The 22802-nt window shown below is 38.4% G+C and overlaps 1 protein-coding gene across 1 annotated transcript in view; it reads left to right on the forward strand.

Moving 5' to 3' along the window:
- Window positions 1–22802, forward strand: part of NOTCH2 (notch 2) — a 188879-nt gene that overhangs the window by 56355 nt on the left and 109722 nt on the right. Inside the window, exon 2 of the mRNA XM_006900324.1 lies at window positions 9921–10002. Coding sequence (XP_006900386.1) covers window positions 9921–10002 — 82 coding nt within the window. The remainder of the gene's footprint in view (window positions 1–9920; window positions 10003–22802) is intronic.

Raw genomic sequence — 22802 nt, forward strand, 5'->3', positions numbered from 1 at the left:
TTTATTTTTCATTTCAATGAACATCTACAGAGATTTTGGAATTCCATTCATTCATTTTTGTACCCCTCTCCCCGCCCACCCCACCTCCACACCTCCCCTCCCCCCTTTGCTCCTCTCCTTGAAAAGCAAAAGAAAAATTCCCTGGGGTGAGGTGATATCTCATAGTTGTTAAGCCCTACCTTCTGAATGCACAGAGGCGAGAGAGGAATAGGTAAAGCTGCACAAAGAATCCATCTGCACAAGATGCTTTGGAATCATAGAGTATGGAATTAGCAAGATCATTGGTTATTGGCTGTTTAGTGTTTTTGAGTTGGAAACAACTCAGATGGCTTTTCAGAGGCAGAGACTGTAAATTGCATGAGACGTAATTGCCCACCTTCCTCCTGCATAGTGGTTGGTGGATTTGAACCTCTTGCCATTGTGTTAACAGTACAGCTTCTTAACCATCAGGCCACTGGAGCTCTCCGTGGCAAGATGGAAAAAGGCGAAAGGGAGGGAGTAGATTTTCCAGGTGGAAGAATGTGTTTATATGTAAAGAAGCAATAATTAAAAATGAGCCACATCTTGATTTATAAGTTGTTGTTGTTTGGCGGCATTGAGTCATAGACGACTCATAGCGACCCTATGACCGAACAGCCTGAGCACTGTTCGTACATAGAGTTTCCGGAGGCAAGCCATTTCAGAAGTGGATACCGCTCTTGCTTCCAGGCTTGTTTAGTCGAGAAGCTCCAGCCAACACTCTCCACCATGGGTACCCATTACCACCATTGGCACATCACTGGCACAGTCTTCAGCATCACAGCAACCACGAGTTAACTCTGTACAGCAACGCACAGACCGGTGCTATTCCACCTGCACGTCAAACACATGCCCGGAAAAGCACTCGACTCCAAAAGCTTGCCACGATTCCTGCACTCACGCCATGCACCTTCTGGCAAGGAGAACTTCCCGAGACCCTGGGAGGAGCCAACCGGGAACAACCATTTATAAGTATGTGTGGATATTTCAACCCTACATTTCATATTGAAGAAATATGCAGTACTTTGGTACATAAAATCTAGAAAGAAAAATTTAACTCCTTAATTTGAATTTTTGTGAACCATTAAAAAGATGACAAAATAAACAGAAAGAATGGTACATAGTATATTCCAGTTATGGCACAAATATTTATGAATTTTGTTTTTATAATAATTCCCCTATTGTAAGGTAGGATAAAATTAGACTTTAAAAGATTATTCTAGTTTTGTAAAGTCACTAGAATGCATCTGTGAGAAATGAAGTCTTTCATCAATGTCCAGAATACCTTTATGTAATTTACAAACTCAGTTTTTATTTAAAGTTGGTATCTTCTTTATTGCATCTATTTATCTTTTAATTAAGATTAACTTCAAGAAGGAAGACAGATGTTTTTTCACTTTGTTTTTATTTAAAGGTACCACTTGGGATTTGAAGCTTCTGTTGTTCTTCTGTTTGTTTAGTTTTTTGTTTTTTAATGGCTTGATCCCAAGGAAAAAGAAATATTTTAGTGAAAGCTTTGTTGTTTGAAATTGTAGGGTGCTGCAGTAATTGTTGCAAATCTCTTATGTCTCCTTGTCTGCCCTCAATCCTCCTATTTTTGGTAATAATGCAAGCAGTCATTTTCGAAGATTTTGCTTTGTTCATTTTACTGAGCTCCTTCCAGATGCCATGTGCCAGAAGCAGCAGCCAGCCAACCACAGGCAGATCCTAGGGTGTTAACTTAGACTTCATCTCTCTGAAATATTGCTACTTGAAATTTCCACAAACGTTGAGCTGATTAAAAGGGCCCTGTATAACCCCTCTTAACATATTTCAAGAATCTCAACCATGCCAGGCATTAAAGTGTCTTCTGAATGAGAATAGTAGAGACCATACTTCAGACAGACTGAGCAAGAATTTTTTTTTAAAGTCATGTGAGATTTACAAAAGACAGAGACTTATTTGAAGAAGCTACAAAGCAACAAGTAATGCCAGTTTAAAATGATTACATGTTAATGCAACAAGTGAAACACATTAAAGGCTGCTCAGATTACACCTAGCTAGGGAGCAGATTTAATTACTCATGTTAGAGATTCCTAAAACAAAGGTAGGCTTTTAAGTGAGTGATGTGTAGCTGGCATGATATTGAAAAGCTCTGAGAAGTCTCAGAACAAGCCTTGAAGAATTTTAAGGAAGATTCCATCAAGTCTGAATATCATTGGTTTGTCCGTAAATGGGCAAATTCCTGAGGCACTCGTACTGGTTAAAGTCAGTGACAGTTTATTATGTTGTTTGTGGCATTTGTATACAAATGACTGATAAAGGGCAGTAAATACTAGAACCTTATCTGGACAGATTTAACAGTCTGGACTAAATACTAAAAGATTCATGTATTTTATAAAGAGTCTTTCTGGAGTGATTCTGTGATTGATACTAAAATAGTATGCTATAGGTATATAACAAAAGTGATTTTTATGTTGTTCCTTTATTTATCCTATTTGGCTAGGTCACATGCCTATCTTCTACTTAAGTAGATTGGGACTTTGAGGACAGGAATTACTTTCTTGGTCTATGATTTCTAGAAGAGAGCCATGTTCAGAATAGTGCTAGAACTATATTAAGATTGGATTAAATTCTCATATTTAATATGTATTTAACCTGTAGTGAATCATTCTTTTTAAAAACTGTCACTATGCTTACAGTGTTATGTCTTCCTCCTGCCCACCTCCCAGGAGAGCAGTGACCTGGAGTTTTTATAGTAAAGGCCCCTGGTGAAGTTATAGTTGAGCATGTGGCTGGTAACCAAAACACTGTGATCCAGACCTACTCAGTGGCTCTTTGGGAGAAAGATCTGAGAATCTCCTTTTATAAAGATAACTCAAACCAGAAAACCAAACCCACTGCCAGTGAGTTGATTGTAGCTCACAGCCTATAGGACAGAGTCCATGGTTTCCAAGGTTATAAATCTTTGTGGAAGCTGATGGCCTCCTCTTTCTCATATGGTGTGGTTGATGGGTTTGAATCAGGAAAGCCTTCAGATCCTTTTGATCAGCAATTAATTGCATTAGCCATAGCTCCATAGTGAGCTCAGCATAGTTCACAGAGTGAGTTCTTCCTGGAACTTTATTAAAAGTGATGGGAGACAGTACAGGGCAGGTAAGGTGTGCTCGCATCTTGAAGGCTGGGGTGCAGGTTTAGTTTGGAAGAAGCACAGAGGGTTTAGTCTGGAAGCAAAAGTGTACTCTGTTTAGTATGATCTATACCACTCTTTTGAAAATCATACTGAGAGAAATTTCTGAGGAATAAGAACAGAAAGTCATTATAGATTGAATGGCAGTGGAGTGATAAATTGGAAGCGATCTTAAGAGAGCTGGGAAAAGGGGTATCTTCATTCTAGTAGAAAATTGGTTCCCATGAATAAGCTTATTTAAGAAAGAAAGATAAGAAACTGCACTTTGGGGCATTTCATAATCCTAGCATTTTTCAAACATAAATCTGAATATGTCATTTTGCTTGCGTAAGACATCTTGTTAGCTCACCCTCACATTTAGAATAGAAGTCTTCCATGACTGCTTGTTTCTCCCTTTTGCTAACTCTAGATCCTAATCTGGACTACCTCTCCTTTTTCTACCTAGGACCTTTGCACTTGCTGCTTCAGCCACCTTCGTTGCTCTTCTCTCATATTACTGCATGATTTAAGTTTATTTAAGTCTCAGCTGAAAAGACCCTTCCTTAGTGAGACCTTTTTCTTAGGTGCACTCTAAGTAGCCCCCCACCCCTACTTTTTATCCCATTATTAGATTTTGTTCTTCACATGGTTCTTATCACTATCTGAAATGATTTTATTTGTTTATTAATTTCCTATCTGTTTTTTCCAAATAGGAATAAGGGGCCTGAAAATAGGGGCTTTGTTTCATTAACCACATTATCCCTGACATCGAGGGTCTATGCCTACAATAGTAAATACTCAGCGTATTTTGAATATTAGAAGACTTGACGGCACTTAACAACAACAGTCCTCAGATAGAGGAGCCTTGGTAGTTAAGTGCCTCAGTGTTAACCGAAAGGTCAGCAGTTTGAGCCCACCAGCCACCTTGCAAGAATTACAAGAATTAGGAACCTTTGGAACAGTGATACTCATGTCACAGGATCAATCTGAATTAGAATTGAGTTGATGAGAGTGGGTTGGGCTAGTCCCAAATACGCTTCCTTCAATATATGTGAAATTGTAAACTAACTTCTAGATTTTATGTCACTTTGCCATATGGTAAAGAGGTTGAAATCTATTGCTCCTCTTAGTTTTTGATTTTTCAAGGGGAAGAGGAAAAGGTGGAGATGAACATGCCCGTCTAAATACCCAGATACATACACAAGAGGTTTATTTCAGTCTGCCAGCAGTTATTGTCACTGAAGCTTGAATAAAAAATTTCCAAGAAAAAAGTCACTCTTAGGATGACTAATTTGTCTGAGATTATCTCTAAGCATTAGTTTTCCAACTGTGGTCTAACTGAGCAATTTGCATTGTACCTTATTTGAGCTTCTTTGTGAAATTTGAATGTTTTACATTAGAAACATCTCCAGTGTTTTACACTGGAAAGTAACGAAGCTAAATTTTGAAATAAGGTCCTTCTTTCGTGGTTTTGAGTTGTCAACATTTTTACTTTTCTATGTATGGCAAATAATTATAGTATCCATTTAGAAATAGTCCCTGAATAAAATCTCAAGTCTTAAATTTTTCTTTTTCTTTTGTTTATGTTGTTGTTGTTATGTGCTGTCGAGTCGCTTGTGACTCATAGCGACCCTATGTACAACAGCCCTAAACTCTGCTCTGTTCTGTGCCATTCGCACTGTCTCTGACACTCCCATCCCAATTATCCCAGTCACTGAATCAATCCACCTCATAGAGGGCCTTCCTCTCCTGCGCTGTCCCTCCACCCTCCCAAGCATGATGTCCTTCTCCAAAGACCGGTCTCTCCTCACAACATGTCCAAAGTATGTTAGACGGAACCTCAGAATCCTTGCCTCCAAGGAGCCACCCAATTTAACCCTTTCCAGGACGAATCTGTTTGTTTTCCTAGCAGTCCATGGTATTCTCAATATTCTTCTCCAGCACCACAGCTCAAAGGCATCAATTCTCCTTCTATCCTCCTTGGTCATTGTCCAACTCTCTGATGCATAACAAGTGATTGCGAAGACCATGGCCTGTATCAGACGCATCTTAGTCTCCAGAGAGACACCATTGCTCTTCAGTACTTTGGAGAGGTCCCTAACAGCAGACTTTCCCATGGCAATGTGCCTTTTAATTTCCTGGCTGCTGGTGCCAAGACTGTTGACTGTGGAGCCAAGCAAACTAAAGCTGTGTACAATCTCAATCTCTTCACCATCCATCCAGATGCTGACAATTGGTCCAGTGGTACAGGCAGTATATTATTATCACCTAGATTATCCAAGAATGTTAGTGTATTATTATGTAGTTTTAAGGGATTGCTTAAAGTGGCCACTCATGACTTTCAATTTGTGAAAATTCTCAAATTGTGATCCCCCACCCCCACGCCAATAGCATGAGTATCATCTGAGAGTACTTGTTAGGAATGCAAAATGCCAGCCTCTGCTTTTGCTTGTTGTGCACCATCAAGTCGGGACCAATTCATAGCTGACTCTCCAGTAGTTTTTCGGAAGCTATAAATTGCACGAGGAGTTTGCCCCTCTTTCTCTCACAAAGCTCTTGATGAATTTGTGCCTTTGCCTTTGCAGTGCAGCCCCCCACCACCAAAACACCAGACCTGACCCACAGAATCAGAAACTTTGGGGGTCGGCCCATAATCTGTTGTGCTGTGGCAAGCCTTTCAGGTGATTGTGATGCACACCTAAATTTGAGAGCCATGATGTAATGAATGTTAAAGGTTCAAGGTCGCATGATTTGGCATCAGCCAAATGGCATTAATTATTAGCCTGGTAATCCCACCTCTTTTGAGGTCACCACATTTGATTGGTTAGCTAAGGCCAGGCTGTAAAGTTATTTGTTAGATTGATTGCCACATATTGACTTTGGTTTGTTTGTGTTTCTCAGAACCTGTCACTGTAATGATTTCCCAGGACACTTGATAGGAACAAGCTATGATTGTTGTACTCATGCCTTTCTGAGCCATGACTTATTGGACCCTTAAACCCTCCTGGATGGAGTTCTTCAGATACTAGACATGCCATGAAAGCACTTGAATGTGGAAAGTGCCATTGTTGGATCGCAGGAGAGCTGCAGGTGCATCTTGTTACCCTCAGTTGAGAGTTCACAGGTAGAGAAATAGATCACCCAGGAGGTTATGTTTTACTTGAGGTTATGCAGCTAGTTAGGAGGAAAGGCAGGATTTCCTCTCGCCTGCATCCACTGCCCAGGGATTCCTGCAGGGGGAAGGACAGAACCGCAGTTTGCTCTGTGCCTGGAGGACATTCCTTTCTACTAAGAGGTTCTCTTTTTATTAAAAGGGGGGGAAAGCAAATAGAAGAGTTAGGAAATTCTCAATGAAACTAATAAAAGTGTCTAAAGAAAATGGGGAAAAAAAGCAGTTTGAGAACTTTGGTATGGAGGAAATAACCTGACATTAACTGTTTTAATTATAGTTGTGGCATTGGGCTTATCAGTGTGGGAAGAGGGAACATTTGAGCCCTACAGGGAAGTGGGATACGGACAAGATGATTCTCTTCCTGAGTCTTCCTGCTCAGTTCACAGCTTGGGGACTTCATGTGTGCTTACAACAGCTGGCACAGATGGGGCTCAATTTAGTACAGAGCGGGTCCCACCAGCTTGTACCGTGATCCTTCATGACGAGGGCCCTTAACCTTGGGCCTCCACTCTATTAAATGAGAATGAAAATGCCTAGCCTCAGGAAATGTAGGCAGTTGTGTATTACCGTAGTTAAGAGCACAGACTCTAGATCTAGATTTCTTGGGTTCAGATGCTGGCTCTGTAGCTCATTGATGTGGCTACAGACGGGTCACTTATCTTCTCTGTTTCTTCACTTGAAGACTGGATATGATTAAACTAATGCAGCTAATTACATCATAGGATGCCTGTGAAGATGTAATTATTATATAAAGTACTTAAAATTCACTAGCACTTACTGTTGTTTAGTTGATTCCAATCCATAGCTACCCAGCATTGAGTTTTTGAGACTAAACAACTTGGTGGGCAAAAACTACTCGTCTTTCTCCTGTGGTAGATTACATTGACTCACCTTTTGCTTAGCAGCTTGAATGTGTTACAATAATAGTGCACCACTAGGGCTTCTTAAATATTTTAAATAATGCATGATATTTAGTAAATAGCATAGTTGGTTATCTGTTGCATTGCTAACTGAAAGGTAAGCTGTACAACTCCACTGGTCAGTCCTTGGGCAGAGGTGGTCAGTCTCCTCCTGTCAAGATTCACAGCCTTGGAAACCTAATGGAGAATCATCATGGGTCAGAATTGACTCGATGCCAGTGGTTTGGTTTATATGTTAGCAAGGAGCCTTGGTGATGCACTATTATTATTAACTAAGTGCCTGGCTGCTAACTGTATGAAAGGTCTCAGTTCAAACCCACCATTCCTTCCCAAGGAGGAAGACATGGCAGTCTGCTTCTGTAAGGATTTACAACTTTGGAAACCCATGGAGTAATTTAACTCTGTCCTGTAGAATTGTAATGAGTCTGAATCAAATCAGTAGAGTGGGGTTTTGGGGTATGCTAGCAAGGAGTCCTAGTGGTATAGTGGTTAAAAAGTTTGCTTTCTAACTAAAGGATCAGTGGTGCCAACTTAACCAGCTGCTCCACAGGAAAAAGATTTGGTTCCCAAGATTTACAGTATTGGATATCCTATGGCACAGCTGTTTGGAGTTGGAATCTATTTGATGATGATGTTTTGTGGTGGGTGTTTTTAAATTTTTTTATATGTTGGAATTGAAGATGGATAAGCTTCATCTTGCTTACTTTGAACATGTTATCAGGAAAGATAAATTGTTAGAAAAATGCATCTTTCTCAGTAGAAGGTCAGGGAAATGAGAGAAACTCACTGTGAGGTAAATTGACTCAATGGCATGTGAACAATGGGTTCAAACATACCAAAGATTGTGAGGCTGGCTTAGCACCAGACAGTGCTTTGCTCTGTTACACATAAGGTCACCATGAGGTGGAACCAACTTGATAGCAACGAACAACAACAACAACAAGGTATTAGCTTGAGTCCTTGAATGATGCAAATGTTTGAACAATTGGCTACCATCTAGAAGATCAGTGGTTCATATCCATATCATATCTGGTATCAGCTTCTGAAAGGTCACAGATAAGAAAAACCCTGTGCACTGTTCTGCTTTGAAACACATTGTGAGAGTCCACTCAATGGCAACTTTTTGTTGTTTCTTGTGTGTTAGCGGCTGTTGTTATTACTTTCTAAATGTATTCTGTTAAGGATGGGATGCTATTTCTCTAACAGTATTGTTGTTGTTGTTTGCCGATGAGTCCATGATGACTCATAGCGACCCTATGAACAAAAGATCTGGAGCCTTTACTATAACTATCATCGTTTCTCCAAGTTCATAGAGTTTCCATAGGCATGTGGTTTAGGAAGTGGATGCCACTCGAACAAATAGGGGGTTTTACTGAAGAAATTATTAAGGGAGGGTTTGTTCTGATATCCATTTTGTGCCTACACACTTCTATGAAAAGGTTTGGGTTTTTGTTTTGTTTTGTTTTGTTTTAGCCTCTTTTGCAAACCCCTTAAATTTATTAGAGATGATTTCTTATACATATATACAACTACAGTGTCATATAATAAAGAGGATGCCATATAAATATGTTTCATTTTCCATTTTTACTTTTTACCTTAATGTTTTTGTTGTTGTTTACATTGAGTTAAAACTTAACGAATAGCTGACCTTCCAGTGGGTTTTCAGAGGCAGTAAATCACACAAGAGGAGATCGCTCATCTTTATCTCCCAGAACAACTAATAGACTCAAACTGTGAGCTTTTGGGATTGCAGCACAGATTCTTACCACTAGACCACCAGAGCTCCGTTAATAGTACCTGGTATATACTAGCCTCGAATGATATTTTGTTGAATGAATGTTGTTGACGTCTATGATTATTTATGTTCTGAAACTTCACCTGAAGTAATTCATTAATTTGGTGGTGATCTAATATCTACCCAAAGGGGCTCTGGTGGCCTAGTGGGCAAAGACTTGTGCTACCAACTCAAACAGTGGTTTGAACTCAACAACTTCTCTTAGGGAAAAGATGAGAAATTTCTTCCTGTGCTATTTATACTATCTGAAAACCTGCTAGAAGGTCAGCTGTGATTACACACCAACTTGATGGTAGTGAGCAATGAGCAATATCTATCCAAGAAGTCCCAGATGGCACAGTGTTAGTATGTCTGCCACTAACCAAAAGGTCAAGATTTGAATCCACCAGCCATTCCAAAGGAGAAAGATGGGTAGTCTGCTCTCTAAAGATTTAAAGCCTTGGAAACCCACTGGATGGTTGCTGTGAGCCATCTGTGACTCAACAGCAGTGGGTTTAATATCTACCCAAGAGTTCCTAAGTACTCATAAATGAATCTTTGTGTTACTCATTTTCAGTACTCACATTTTAAGATCCTGATGACATATCTGGACTTTGTAGCTTTAATTTTCTTAATAATTTTGAGAGATAAGGATGTAACAGATGGAGAGATTTAAGCACCAAGAGCTAAGCTTCCTTGAAGACCACAAAGCATTAACTGGTGGGAAGGCACTCTTGAAATGAGTTTGTCTAGGACCCAGGAACCTAAAGGATGAAAAACAGATGAAAACTCTAGAGGGAAATTAATGTTAAGTTTTATGTGAGATTGAATGTTGACTGGGATTGGATTAGTAATTTATTTCTTATTTGTATCTATTTTTATTTTTAGCATTGCAGTGTCGGGACCGCTATGAGCCCTGTGTAAATGAAGGAATGTGTGTTACTTATCACAACGGCACAGGATACTGCAAGTAAGTTTCCCCTCTTCTTTACAGGTTTTATTTTTCCATAACTGAGACACAGAAAAAAAGATTGGGTTCTGTCCACTTTGTTTTAATACTTTTGTGAAATATCTTTATTGTCTAACTTTTCTGATGCTTGTTTTTGGTGGGTTTTTTTTTTTTGTGGAAGAGTGATTAAAGAGAGAGGTTGCAGAATCAGAAAAAATGAACTTCTTACTGTTAAAATTTTCATTATGGAAATATATTTGACTATATTCTGCATTTTTTTGTATCACACATCTACTGTTTGTTTAAAAAACCTTAGGATCTCCTTTCACCATACTACCCATGGTCTTGTTCTTAAGTCAACTTAACAATTATTAGCTTTAATTCTACCTGATGGAAGTGAATATTACAGTCCAATGAGACTTTCTTTGAGACTGGCTCAGGACAGAGTCGACTTCAGAGCTATGAGTTGCAAGTGACTCGACGGCAGATAACAATAAAAACAACAGTGTGAAAAAAAAATTCCAAGATAGAGAAAGATGTGTGTCTATTTTTAGAGGAGAGGGAGGAAATACGAATTGTAGTTACTAACCGGGATATGATGTTAACAACCTAAGAAAAAAAGATGGAACTAGGGAAAGTGGACTATTTCTATGCATAAGATCATTTTCTCCAACCATTCTTTTTTTTGTGAACCAGAGTTTTGTGTGAGGAAGATTGTGAGAAAATTTCATTCATAGCTTCTCTAGGTTTCCTAAGGACTATTTTCCCCTCTAGTGCAATTGAAAATTTCCAACAGAAACACATATCCATTCTAACTTATGTGTTGAGAAATACTGGGGAAGTAACACTTGGTATTTTGAAATTTCTCTTTAACACTTTTGTGGACTGTTCTTTCCTTTGGAAGAAGTATTTGGTTGATAGATATTTTTAAGTTAATTCAGCACATTGGTGTTTTTTTCCTCTGGATATTTGGTAGAGCACCATAAGTGTAATGATGACATTTTCTCATTCAAGCCTGTTCTGATACTGTAAGTTCTTTACTCTCATGAACAAGAATTTTTCCAGGTCAGAAACCAATTTCTTAACCAAAAGTGAAAGTATTTTAAGTTGTGATCATAGTCATATTTGACAATGGGCTGTTTGGATTTGGATAAAGATAACATTGGAAATGAAGTTTCTTATGTAACTGATTATTTCTGCTCTGTTTTGTTTTTAGTTCTTTTTTGTTTGTTTATTTCAGTTTTTCTGGCTGGGGAGAAAGAGCTCTTAAATCAAAGCAACCCCATATGTGGTATGCACCTCTAAGAATGCAAATATGAGTAGAGATAGTAAGTAAGGGAGGGCACATCATACCTTAGAATTAGTCACTGGATCCTATTTAGTCCCCTAGTGGTACCTGGTATCATAGTATTTTGGTATGTTTGTTTCACCTACTAGGTTATGAGTTTCTGTTCTCACTGATTTTTCTTTGATTGATTCCCAATATAAGCCAAACACAGTCACCTTGATTCTGAACCATGGTAACCCTCCAGTGCATATACATTTTATGTTACGACATTAATTACAATACCCATAAGGTATAACCTCACTTTTCTCACCTCTTTCCTGTAATTCTTATTTTCATTTGTCCTTTTTTCCTCTCCCTTTCTGCGCCCAGGACTTTGTGTTTGGGAAAATTCTTCTATTTGAGCTTATATAGTTAGTTATACTAATGAGTGAGATCATAGCTGTAAATCTAAAATGGGAGTTAGGCTGCCTTGTGTCACTCACTCACTCATTGCAATCGAGTTGGAGCCAACTCATAATTGACCTTCCAGAAGGTTTTCAGAGGCTGTAAATCATATGGGAGGAGATTGTCCATCTTTTTCTAGAGAAGCAGCTAGTCAATTCAGTGCACTTGCTGTTGGATTGATAGAACAACTGCTTATCCTGTAGGCCACCAGAGCCCATAGCATAAAGCTAATACTTAAAAATGTGGGGGTTTTTCATAGTATAGGATACTCAGTGACCATCATTCTTTTGATTTATATATACACGTTATACGTTTGTCTTAATAAGACACTGGTACCATAAAGATGTGCAATTTAGGTCTATTTGGAAGTAATTAAATTTGATGACTTAAACAAGGAGAATTACAAATAAGCTTTGGTTGTTGGCCTGCTTATTTGGAGTCTGACAATGGGAGAAAAAGTCTCAAGGGGAGATTAATCTCTGGCACTTACCAGAAAAGAACACTGTGGGTCACTTTTGAGAGGAGGCAGATAATTGAGTGCTGTGCTCTAAGGTAGAGAGACAAGGTCACCCCCAGTTTCTGGAAGAAATAGTTCGATAAGGAGACAGTGAACTTGCTTTGATGTTGATAAAAATGGAGTTGTCTGAATTCTATTCCTAGATATGTGTTAATTTTTAATAAGTTGAGGTGTTTACAGGTGGAGTGATGGGTTCTCTCAGATCTTCTTCTGCCCTATTTTTTAGGAGATGGAAAAGGGATAGTTGAAAAAAGAACTTAAGAATAGAAAGAAAACTAGGGTGTCGTCTTCTGGGAGATCAGTGTGAACACACATTGTAAGAAGTGTTTCCCCACCTGAGTAAAAGTAGTATTAACATCTTTCAGGAGTGGCATGGTTCACACAAATGACCACAAGACAAGCAAGAGAAAATTCAGGGGGAATAAGCCAGTTGTTCCTAAATGTTGTACCTTTTTTCTGTAGAATCGTAAGCACATACATCTCTAAGCAAAAATAACATCCACTGAGCAGACTTTTTTGTGAATTTTCACTGACCTTGGTTTTTTCCTGGGAACAGAAGGTAATCTAGCTTTTCAGTAAATATTATTTTCCCAAAATGGTAAATAAAATGAGAACTCTTAAAAGATTTATAACAATTATACCAGGCGTGCAGAGCATGTGATTATCTTTTTATTCATGAGATTGCTTAGTGGATTAAGAAAAGAAAATTAAAGCCAAATTCCTCTGGGGGGGAGTGTGGGTGGGAATTGGTGGGAAGCATTTTAAAGTAGAAAGTTATCTGTCTAAGGAGCATAAAGCTACTGATTCAGCTAAAATATAATGCTTGTTTATAGAAATTATAGAAATCCTTTATAAGATCACATTGACAGATGAGGATAAGTTCAGTTTCGTACACATCTCAACTGTTTTTGCTCACTGTTGGGAGCCTAAGCACCCTGTCAGTCAGTGACTAGATTGGGACGCCAGACCAGGAGAACCTGTGTAATCTTGCGTAAAGCTCAGCTATTGCTGCTAAACAGTTTCTGTCAGATTTTAATAAAGCCTTCTCACTGCTAAGAGATAAGGTATTTATTCTCTCTCTTGTCCTACTGGGAGGTGTAAATATATAATTAAGTTTGGAAGCCATTAATTACTTTCAACTTGTTTGCCCCAGGCCTTCCAATATAAACTATTCCAAATCCCAATTTGATTAAAAATCATGGACAACTCAAGTTTACTGGCATGTGAGGTGTGGGTTAGGTTATGATTTGTAAAATCTACAAATATCTTTAAGCATATATTTATCATAGTTATTTTAAAATCCTGTCTGTTAATTCTGACATCTGTGTGTGTGTGTGTGTGTGTGTGTGTTTCTATCAACTTCTTTTTCTCATGACTATGAATGAGTACACCTTTTTCTTTTCTTCATCTGTATGGTAGTTTTTAGTTGCTTACTATATACATTGTGAATGATACATCTCAAAACTTAATTTTATTATTAAAGAAGATTTTTTTGCTTTTGTTCTAATAAACATTTACGTTACTGTCAGAGCACATTGACTCTATGGAGGTCTGGTTTTAGTTAGGGAGTCTCATTTTGTTTTTTCCTTTGTCCAAATGTATAAATCTTAGCTCTGGTATGTGGTTCTTACCCTTACAATGTGGCCCTTTAGGGAGTTCAGTGAAAGACTTGTGGTGTTTACCAAGCCCCTCTGATTTGGTAGGACTTGAATTCAAACCTCTTTTATATCCCAGCACTAGGAGCCTTACTGTTTAGTCTCCAGCTATTGCTTCCTCTTGTGTTCCTGAGTCTCTTCTTGCTTCTATACAGTTGAGAATCATTTAAGGATTTCAGTGGAGCTGGTGATCTGTTGGTAAGGAGTTGTGCTGCCCACTCAAAGGCTGGTGATTTCAATCTAACAGCTGGTCTAGGGAAGAAAGATGGGCAGTCTTGTCCCTTACAATTTATAACCTTTAAATACGAACTGGAGGGTCACCTATGCATCACTTCAAGCTTGATGGCACATAACAATAACAGCATTTGCATATTTAGGAGCTCTTGCTTACTGTGGTTCTACTGTTTCCAGATTTCTTTCCTCAAATGCAAGCTGCTTTTACAGCGCCAGACACTTTGGACTTTTCAGCCCAGAATACTGCTATTTTCTGTGTGTGCTCTGTTCTTCTTGCTCTGCAGGGACTGAAGAGGTCCTTCACAGGAAACACGATATAAATGTGCTATTTTGTACTGTTTGCTTCTCTTTTTTTAAGAGTTATATCCCCTCCAGTTTCTGCCTGCTTTTGGTTATGCTCCAGTATCTTTAATATTTTTGTGCAGAGTTTATAATTGTTACGAGCAGGAAAATTGGTTATTCTGCTATTGCTTTTAATGATGAAAAGTAGTAATATAAAATAGTCTTTTAGAATTTTCTAAATACTACTTAAGAGTTCTCTAGCAGAGTGTGTGTCAAACACTGGAAAGTCACTATGAGTTACATATGCTCCTGTGGATGGGTGATTGCATTGGAGAATCTGCTTTTTGCCAAAGTTCCTGTCTGGAAACTATATTTTCAAGTGAATCATTACAAGTAGAATAAAGTATTACTTTGTCTCACATTTTATCTAAAATTTGTCTGCTAATTGTAATAAACATTAAATATAACAACAAAGAATTTTCTCTTGCCAGAATTAGAGAAGTAATGTTGATGGCCCAGGCTTCCTAAAGCCATCCAGGAAAACTGGAGTCATTGCCTTCTTGTCCTCTTGATAAGTTTCTGAGGGAAAGTAGACAGTAGAGACATTCTGAATCCTTCAGAACCCAGTTCAGTGTGGAGGATGCATTATGATACAACATTTCCCCCTTTCATTCACTTTGTCAGTTTACTGTATAGGGACCATGTCAAAACAAAGAAATACACTGGAGAAAATACCACCGGTTATGTTAGTGTCTTCTCCTTTGTTGAAGCTGAGTCTGCCAGTATAGTTCCTACAGGTGGAGTGCGCGATTTAACAGGACTGAAGCAGAAGTCATTTTTACAGAGGCCTGGCCACTCTTCCATCATCAATTATAAGTTCTTTATCTTTTCACCATAAATTGGAAAATTATCTTTTGGCTCACAAATACCTATCAAAGAGTAATTTTTCTGTCTTTTATGTGATGCTCAGAATCTTCATTGAGTCAGATATTACTTACTGTGCCTTTTTTTTAACTATTTCATTGTTGCACATTTCCTTCCCTCATTTTTCCTTCTTCCCCAGCTCACCTCACAATGTACCCCTTTTTTTCAGATTGTTGTCCTACATATAATGCCTAATCATAATTCCTTTCAGACAGTTCTCCCCCACATGTGTTCTATTGCAGTGTTCATTATCTATCCATTCTTTTCCCATTCTCTCCCTAACTACCCCTTGTCTGTCCTGTTTCATAACAGCAGTGTTATACAGTATTTCTCCTTTTGTGACCGAGAATTTTCACTTAGCATAATGTCCCCCCAGGCTTCTCCATGTTGTGAAATGTTTTATGAGTTCATTGTTTTTCAGTGCTCCCATAATATTCCATTGTGTGAATGTACCATAGTTTTCATTTGTTGATGGGTACTTAGGTTGCGACCATCTCTTTGCTGTTGTGAACAACAATAAACAGCAATAAACATGGTGTGCATACTGTACATTTGAGTTGTAGCTCTTGTTTCTTTAGGGTGTATTACCAGTAGTAGAATTGCTTGGTCAAATGACACTCCTATTTCCAACTTTTTGAGAAAGTGCCTGACTGCCTTCCACAGTGGGTGCACCATTTTACATTCCCTCCCGCAGTGAGTAAGAGTTCCAGTCTCTTCACAACCTCGCCAGCATTTGTTGTTTGCTGGCCTGTTGAACTTTGCTATTGTTGCTGTGGTGAGATGATATGTCATTGTTTTGATTTGCATCTGTCTGATAGCTAGGAATTATTGTATGTCTTTTATACAGGCTACTATCTATACTACAGATAATTCAAGTGTGTGGTGCTATTTGCTGTTAATTGATATTGCTATCCTTTTATTTCACACCCTTGTAGGGAATCATAAAATAATTATGAATTCATTAACCCTAACTTCTCTAAGAGGTTCAGAGTGTAGTCTTATTGAATAATTGAAAAGTCAGGCATGAAATCATAACCAGCTGTGAGTAATGTGGTCTTCTATTCTCAGTCTCTAGTGCTGGTGACATTAGGGTGAGATAAGTGAAGTAGTTACCTCACATACCAAAAAACTCATTAATCAAGGTAAATAATGTTTTAATGCAATCAAATGCTTAAAAATATAAATAATTGGTGAAGGGAGCTGTGAGGAACAAAATACTGTATTCTAGACATTGGATAAGGATTAGAGTCTTTTCTTTTGACTCAGGCATCAGCATGGCTTGACCTGGTCCTTGTGAGTGGATTAGACCAGCCCTGTCTAGATCCCTGACATGGAGACTTGGGTCTGAATCTTAATTCTTGTTTCAAGTTGGATCTTTGGCAAGTTGAAGAATGTTATGCTAGCTAATATTTACTGAAGAGCAGTATGATTTAAGCTTTGTGCTCAGGTAAGTTTTACATGCACTATTTCTTTTGGTCCTCATTTGAGGCATCTTTTTGATACTCTTATTTACTAACCAGTATTCTGAAAATCAGAAGGGTCTATTTTCCATAGTTCACCTAAGTAGCTGACTGAGAATGTTCTCTATGCAAATGTACAAGTAGCCACGCTTGAGTCTCAGTTTACTGATCAGTACAATGGAACAACATGAACTATTTTAAAGTGCCAGTTCAAACAGAATCTTCTGGAAAGGAAGCAATAAACATTTGAACATATATGAAAGGTGACTTTTAAAATTAAGAGAATGACTAAAGCTCTTATTGATATAGCACCTGATTTTAAAATTGAGCATTAGGTGCGTTGGGGCAGTTCACGTAATAATGTGAACTTGTGTGTAAATTGATCAAATGTGGCTTCTATATTTCTGAGGAATGGGTTTTCACAGAAAAGCTTACTGCAATTGCTGCAGAAAAAAAAAAGTAAGAGGACAGTGAGGGTGAAGAGAGGATATATTGTCTCTGAAAGTACTCTTTAGTAAAAATAATAAAATTGAAAAGCTGGAAACTTCAATACTTAAAGATAACCAAGCCCAGATTTACTCTGAATAGCTGTGAAGTTGAGACATTTTACTTTCCTGGTCAAACCAACCACCTCTCATGTTTGTTGCTGCCAGCACAGAAGTGATGATTTGTTCATCATGCTGCCATCCCACATTTACAGATTTATAGTTTTGTGCTCTGTAGGGTCTTTTCTTCTTTAGGACTAGAGATCTGCTCCTCTAGTAGGACCATTTTTAATTTGTTCTTATCATTAAAACTTTTTGTTGGGTGCCATCGAGTCAGTTCCAACTCCTAGCTACCATATTTGACAAAATAGAACCATCCTGTGGGTTTTCTAGGTTGTGATCTTTTCCTGAAACAGATTGTCAGGCTTCTTACCCGTGAAGGGCCTGGGAAAACCTCTCAGCATCCAAGTGCTCAACTGCTGTGCCACTGTGGCACTTTCATTAAAACTTACACCCTTTACAATTCTTTTAACAAATATATTCGTTGTCCCTGAAGAATTTTTCATAAGAATGGCTTAATTATCAGTCTCTTATCAGTACATAGCAATATAATTCCCAGGCTCTTTTCAATTAGTCTGTCTTTTTTTTTTTTTTTTAGTGGTACCTTTATACATTTCATTGTTAGGTAGAGTAGGATAAAGTGGTTTCTAGATGATGCCTGTATCCTTTGACCATCTTGGGTAATTGCCAGTAAATTAGATCAACTAATTTTGGCCTACGAACCTGACATTAATAGATGTGAGTTTAGCTAGGCTTCTTTCAACAAAGTCCCCAGGTTAACCATAATCCTATGCAAAGTTTCTTTCTTATTGTTCATTTGTGGCTTGTCAGCACTATTAATTTCATGGAAGAATTCTCCACACACACACACCCCTTCTTTTCTTTTTCCTGCGATTAGAAAGGATAAGAAATATTAGCCTTTCAGGATCTGGAATAGATTAATTAAAGCCTTCATTTTAATTTTGGCTATATCTGCCTTTAATCAAGGCTAGCAAGAATGAATGCAGAATGTGATAAAAGTGTAATTACTTAAAAATTCCCGAGTGCTTTTTTATTTGTTAAGCTTACATAAATGTGTGGGTGTGATGGAGTTTTTCATTACGCCCTCTTTTCAGAGTTCTTTGGCTGAGATTTTGTAGCTGAGAATGAAGAAAAGTTTAATGTTTTCTCCACTCTCTCTGTCATGTGTGTCTGACTGTGTGTAGCTATGTGTTTTGTTTTTATGTTACTTCTAGTAGTGTCTAATTTACATTTCAATGTAAGATAAATTAAAATTCCTCTAAGGTTTCCTAAATTTTCTCTAGCTTATTTATTCACCACCAGTAACCTTTACTAGCATTAAGCTCTTTGTGCTAAAAAATGCGGTGCTGATTTTTAGACTGTTTAAAATTTTCCTCTCCTATATAGTCTCCCAGTTGGGTCTTTATAAGAAGGCCTTTATGAAAGGCAAGTTAAAGCAAAGACTAAGAGAGGCGTTGTTTAAGGGACAGGTAATAATCCTTCAAAAATGCCCTCAACAAGAACATTCAGTCTCTTTTCTTCATTAATAACTATGAGATTAATGAAGGTGTTAATGTAAAAGATTATAGAATAGAATTTATGTGTAATAGTAGTATTTAGGGTACTGAATCTATATAGATTCAGGTTAAAAGCCTGAAGTTTCTTCATCTCTAATCCTGAATCCTGAAAGCAGAAAGTCAGATTGCTTCTGAAGTACGGTAAGATCTTCACTCTTCAAAGATAAGTTTAGTTTTCATCAAAGGTCTGTTCACTGAGCATACTACTGTACATAGTGTGAGGCAGTATAAACATATGAAGAGTCCAGTAGGCTTGTGTCCTCTGGCTTTCTTCTTATAGCATGCATATCTAGGGTGTGACTGATAATAATCTGTTCGGAACAGAATACTGTGTTCTTCTGTTTAACACATAGAACCAGTCCTCTACATATTGCCAGCATTTTAGAAGATGTTGTTATGTGCCGGCAAGTTGACGATGACTCACAGCGACCCTATGCACTATGACCCTGAACCCTGCTCTATCTTGAGCCAATTTCACTGTCTCTGACACACTTACCATTATAACCCCAGTTTTTGTGTCAGTCCATTTCGTTCGGGGTCTTCCTCTCCTACACTGTCCCTCAACCCTTCCAGCATGAAATCCTTCTCCAAAGACTGGTCCCTCCTGGATATATGACCAAAGTAGGTGAGATGGAGTCTCAAAATACTTGCCTCTGAGAAGCAGCTTGATTTCACCATCTCCAGGACAGACCTGCTAGTTCTCCTGGCAGTCTATGGTGTGTTCAACACTTCTCCAGCACCACTTATTCCGTCATCCTTGGTCATTATCCATTTCTCTAATACAGCAAATAATTGCAAAGACCATGGCACACCTTCATCTCTAGGCTGACATCATTGTTCATCAGCACTCTGGAGAGGTTCCTGACAGCAGATTTTCTTAGTATACTCCGTCTTTGGATTTCTTGACTGCTGGTGCCAGGAGTATTGATTGTGGAACTGAGCGAGCTGAAATTGTTAACAATTTCAATTGCTTCTCCATCTATCATGATGTTTCCAGTTGGCCCAGTTGTGAGACTCTTTGTTTTCTTGATGTTGGCTTCAGTCCATATTGTAAACTATAGTCCTTGATCCTCTGCAGTGAATGCTTCAGGGCCTCCTCAGTTTCAGCAAGTAAGATTGTGTCATCTGCATATTGCAGGTTGTAGAAGAATGCATAAATAAATGAAATAAAGTGACAGAAATATCTTTGATGGCCCGTATAGTAGGATTAAATGCTGAGAATTATGAAGCTTCAGACAGGGGAGTGGCTGCTGTGGGGCAGTGGACTAGCGTCAGAGGACTCTCATGGTTCACTTAGCTTTTAAATCTTAGCTTATGAATGTGACCCCAAGGCACAGGTAGCTAGGAGAAAGGTAGGTAGAGGAAGTGAAGCTACGGGCTGGGGCTCTTATTTCCTGTAATAGTCATTACCAATTTCTTCATGGCATAGTTTCAGAACTTTTCCACATTTTGGTTTCTTCTGCTTGTACTCCAGTTTCTGTGAGGTTTTAATAAATCAGTATGTGGTTTAATTTGGTTTCACAGTGATGGGTATGGATTTAAGAAACCGTTTCTAGCTCATGCTGAATCAAATATTTGAAGATGGAATGCCTGTGGTGAGGGGTGGAGGCGAGGATCAGGAGGACAGGAAGAGAGGGCAGCTGGGAGCAATTACGTTCTCCTCTCCCTTACAGATTTTTTTTGGCCTTGACTCTTGATTATTGCCTTAACAGAGGAGCCAGGTAGGCTCATGGTGATGTTTTACCAGAAAACCTGGAACCAAATGATCTCTGAGGCAAATTAAAAAAAATAATAATTAAAAAAATGGTAAGATATAGGAAGAGTTGATTGAAAAACAAAGACACTAAGCAGAGTAAGGAACTCTGATGGTATAGTGTGTAACATGTCAGACTGTTAACTGAAAGTTCACCGTTTTAAATCCACCAACCAGGAGTTTGAATCTACAGGAGAAAGATGGGCAGCCCCATCCCAAAAAGGTTTGCAGCCTCTGAAACCAAGTAGAGAGTTGCTGTAAGTTGGAATTGGCAGTGGGTTTGGTCTTGAGTGGAAGAGAGTTGTTTTTCCACAAACTGTGTAGAGTGTGCTCTTGACTGAGAATTCATGTGTATCAACTGCAACCTCTTCTGTTTGTCACATGTAACTGGCCAGACCCATTTCGTTTCAGGGACCTAGAATAAGCAAGCCTCTATTAACCAAGTCTTTTGGTTACCTCAAATTAGCTCATATTCTTTACTGCTTGTTTCTTCTGATTATATAGAACATCCCCAAACCTTCAATTATCTGGAAGAAAACCAGGCTGCCTGTTTGGTGTGGAAACATTTGACAGTGGTTAGGATTCTCTTGCCTAGACCTTAGTCACTTAAGTGCCTGTCCCTTTAAGATTTTGAAATACTGATTCTTGTTGTGTAAGCCAGACATAATTCCTTAAGGAATTGTTTTCCTGGGCGACTTGCCCCTTCTGAAACCTCAGTCATCTTTGACATTTATTTCTCAGCCTTAGACATATTTGTATATGATACTTGTGGTATCTGATTCTGTGTCTCATATTCATAAAACTCATGGCTTCTAATTTCTGGGTTACTCTTAACAAATGGACAGAACTTCATTACTAATGGAAAGTTGACTCATTTCCTTCCAGCCAAAGGCTAGCAATCAGAATTCATCATAATTGGTCTCCGTGGATGCAAGCCTGCTAAGTTTGAAACATCACTTTTTCTTGTTCTTTCTTAAATTTTGTAATAATTAACGATACTACCATGAGCTCTAGAGGCAGTGTAGAAGATAGGTATTTATGCTATGTTCAGAGGCTACATAACAGTTGTGTCTGAGTAATGGTCCTACATGAATTCTTGGCAATTTAATTATTAGGCAGTTGGTTCCCTATGAGTTTTAATTAATTTTGTGGTGTTCTTCCAAGAGTATTTTTTTATACCCACACACCAGTAAATTTCAGCCTTGTATAGTTTACTAATGGCTCAGATCTCATTGAGGTTCTGCACTATCCATCATTATTATGTGCTGAAAAAAAAACAGCCTCTCATGTTGGGTAGTTGTTCTGGGGAAGATATGAAGATTTTTCTTTTCTTTTTAGGCTCCGGGTGCCTTTTCATTGCTTTTATTTTGTTTGAATACAGTGTTCTTTCTTTTCTGCTTGTCATTTGCTTCTGTACAGTGCCAGTGAGGGGATTAGCTGGAAATGTGGGTGATACAGCAGTTCATTTACAAGGATGTGTTGGTCTGTCTGTGCACTTAGAAAGATGAGAGGCAGTGCACAGGACAGAAAGAGGGGAAACACAATGGACAATTCTTGTCTCAAAGAACTCCTACTTGAAGGAAGCTGGGCACTAAGGATATCATTTCTGATGTCAGATGGATCCTGGCTAAAAGCAAAGATACCAGAAGAATGACTGTTTGTGTTTTATTGACGGTCTTTCCCGGGTAGTATATAGTCCTGAAGAACCATTCTGTATGGTCAGGTTAGTTTTTCCAATATGTGAAAGTAGTTCTTGAAAAAGACATTGCTGACATTGGCATATTTTAATATTCCTGTATCTGTTTTGAGTTTGTGCTACTTTCTAGTTGAGATAATCTATACTGCTGTCCTATTCAGGAACTATACTGAGACCCTGTTAAATTAAAAATAGTAATAACCTTTGGTGATGTAGTGTAAGAATCTGTGCTTCAATCCCAGAGGCTTGTGGTTTGAATCCACCAGTTGCTTCATGGGAGAAAGATGAGTAGTTTCCCTTCCATGTGATTTACTGCCTCTGAAACTCCTCTGGAGGGTCAGCTATGGGTCGGTTTTGACTCAACAGCAAACAACAACACAATAATCTAATGTAGCACTATCTTCCTAAACAAAAATTAGTTTTTGCTGCAAAAATAATAGATGTTA

Source organism: Elephantulus edwardii, unplaced genomic scaffold (genome assembly GCF_000299155.1).
Source record: "Elephantulus edwardii isolate Elephantulus edwardi_28Jun2011 unplaced genomic scaffold, EleEdw1.0 scaffold00280, whole genome shotgun sequence".
Classification (NCBI taxonomy): domain Eukaryota; kingdom Metazoa; phylum Chordata; class Mammalia; order Macroscelidea; family Macroscelididae; genus Elephantulus; species Elephantulus edwardii.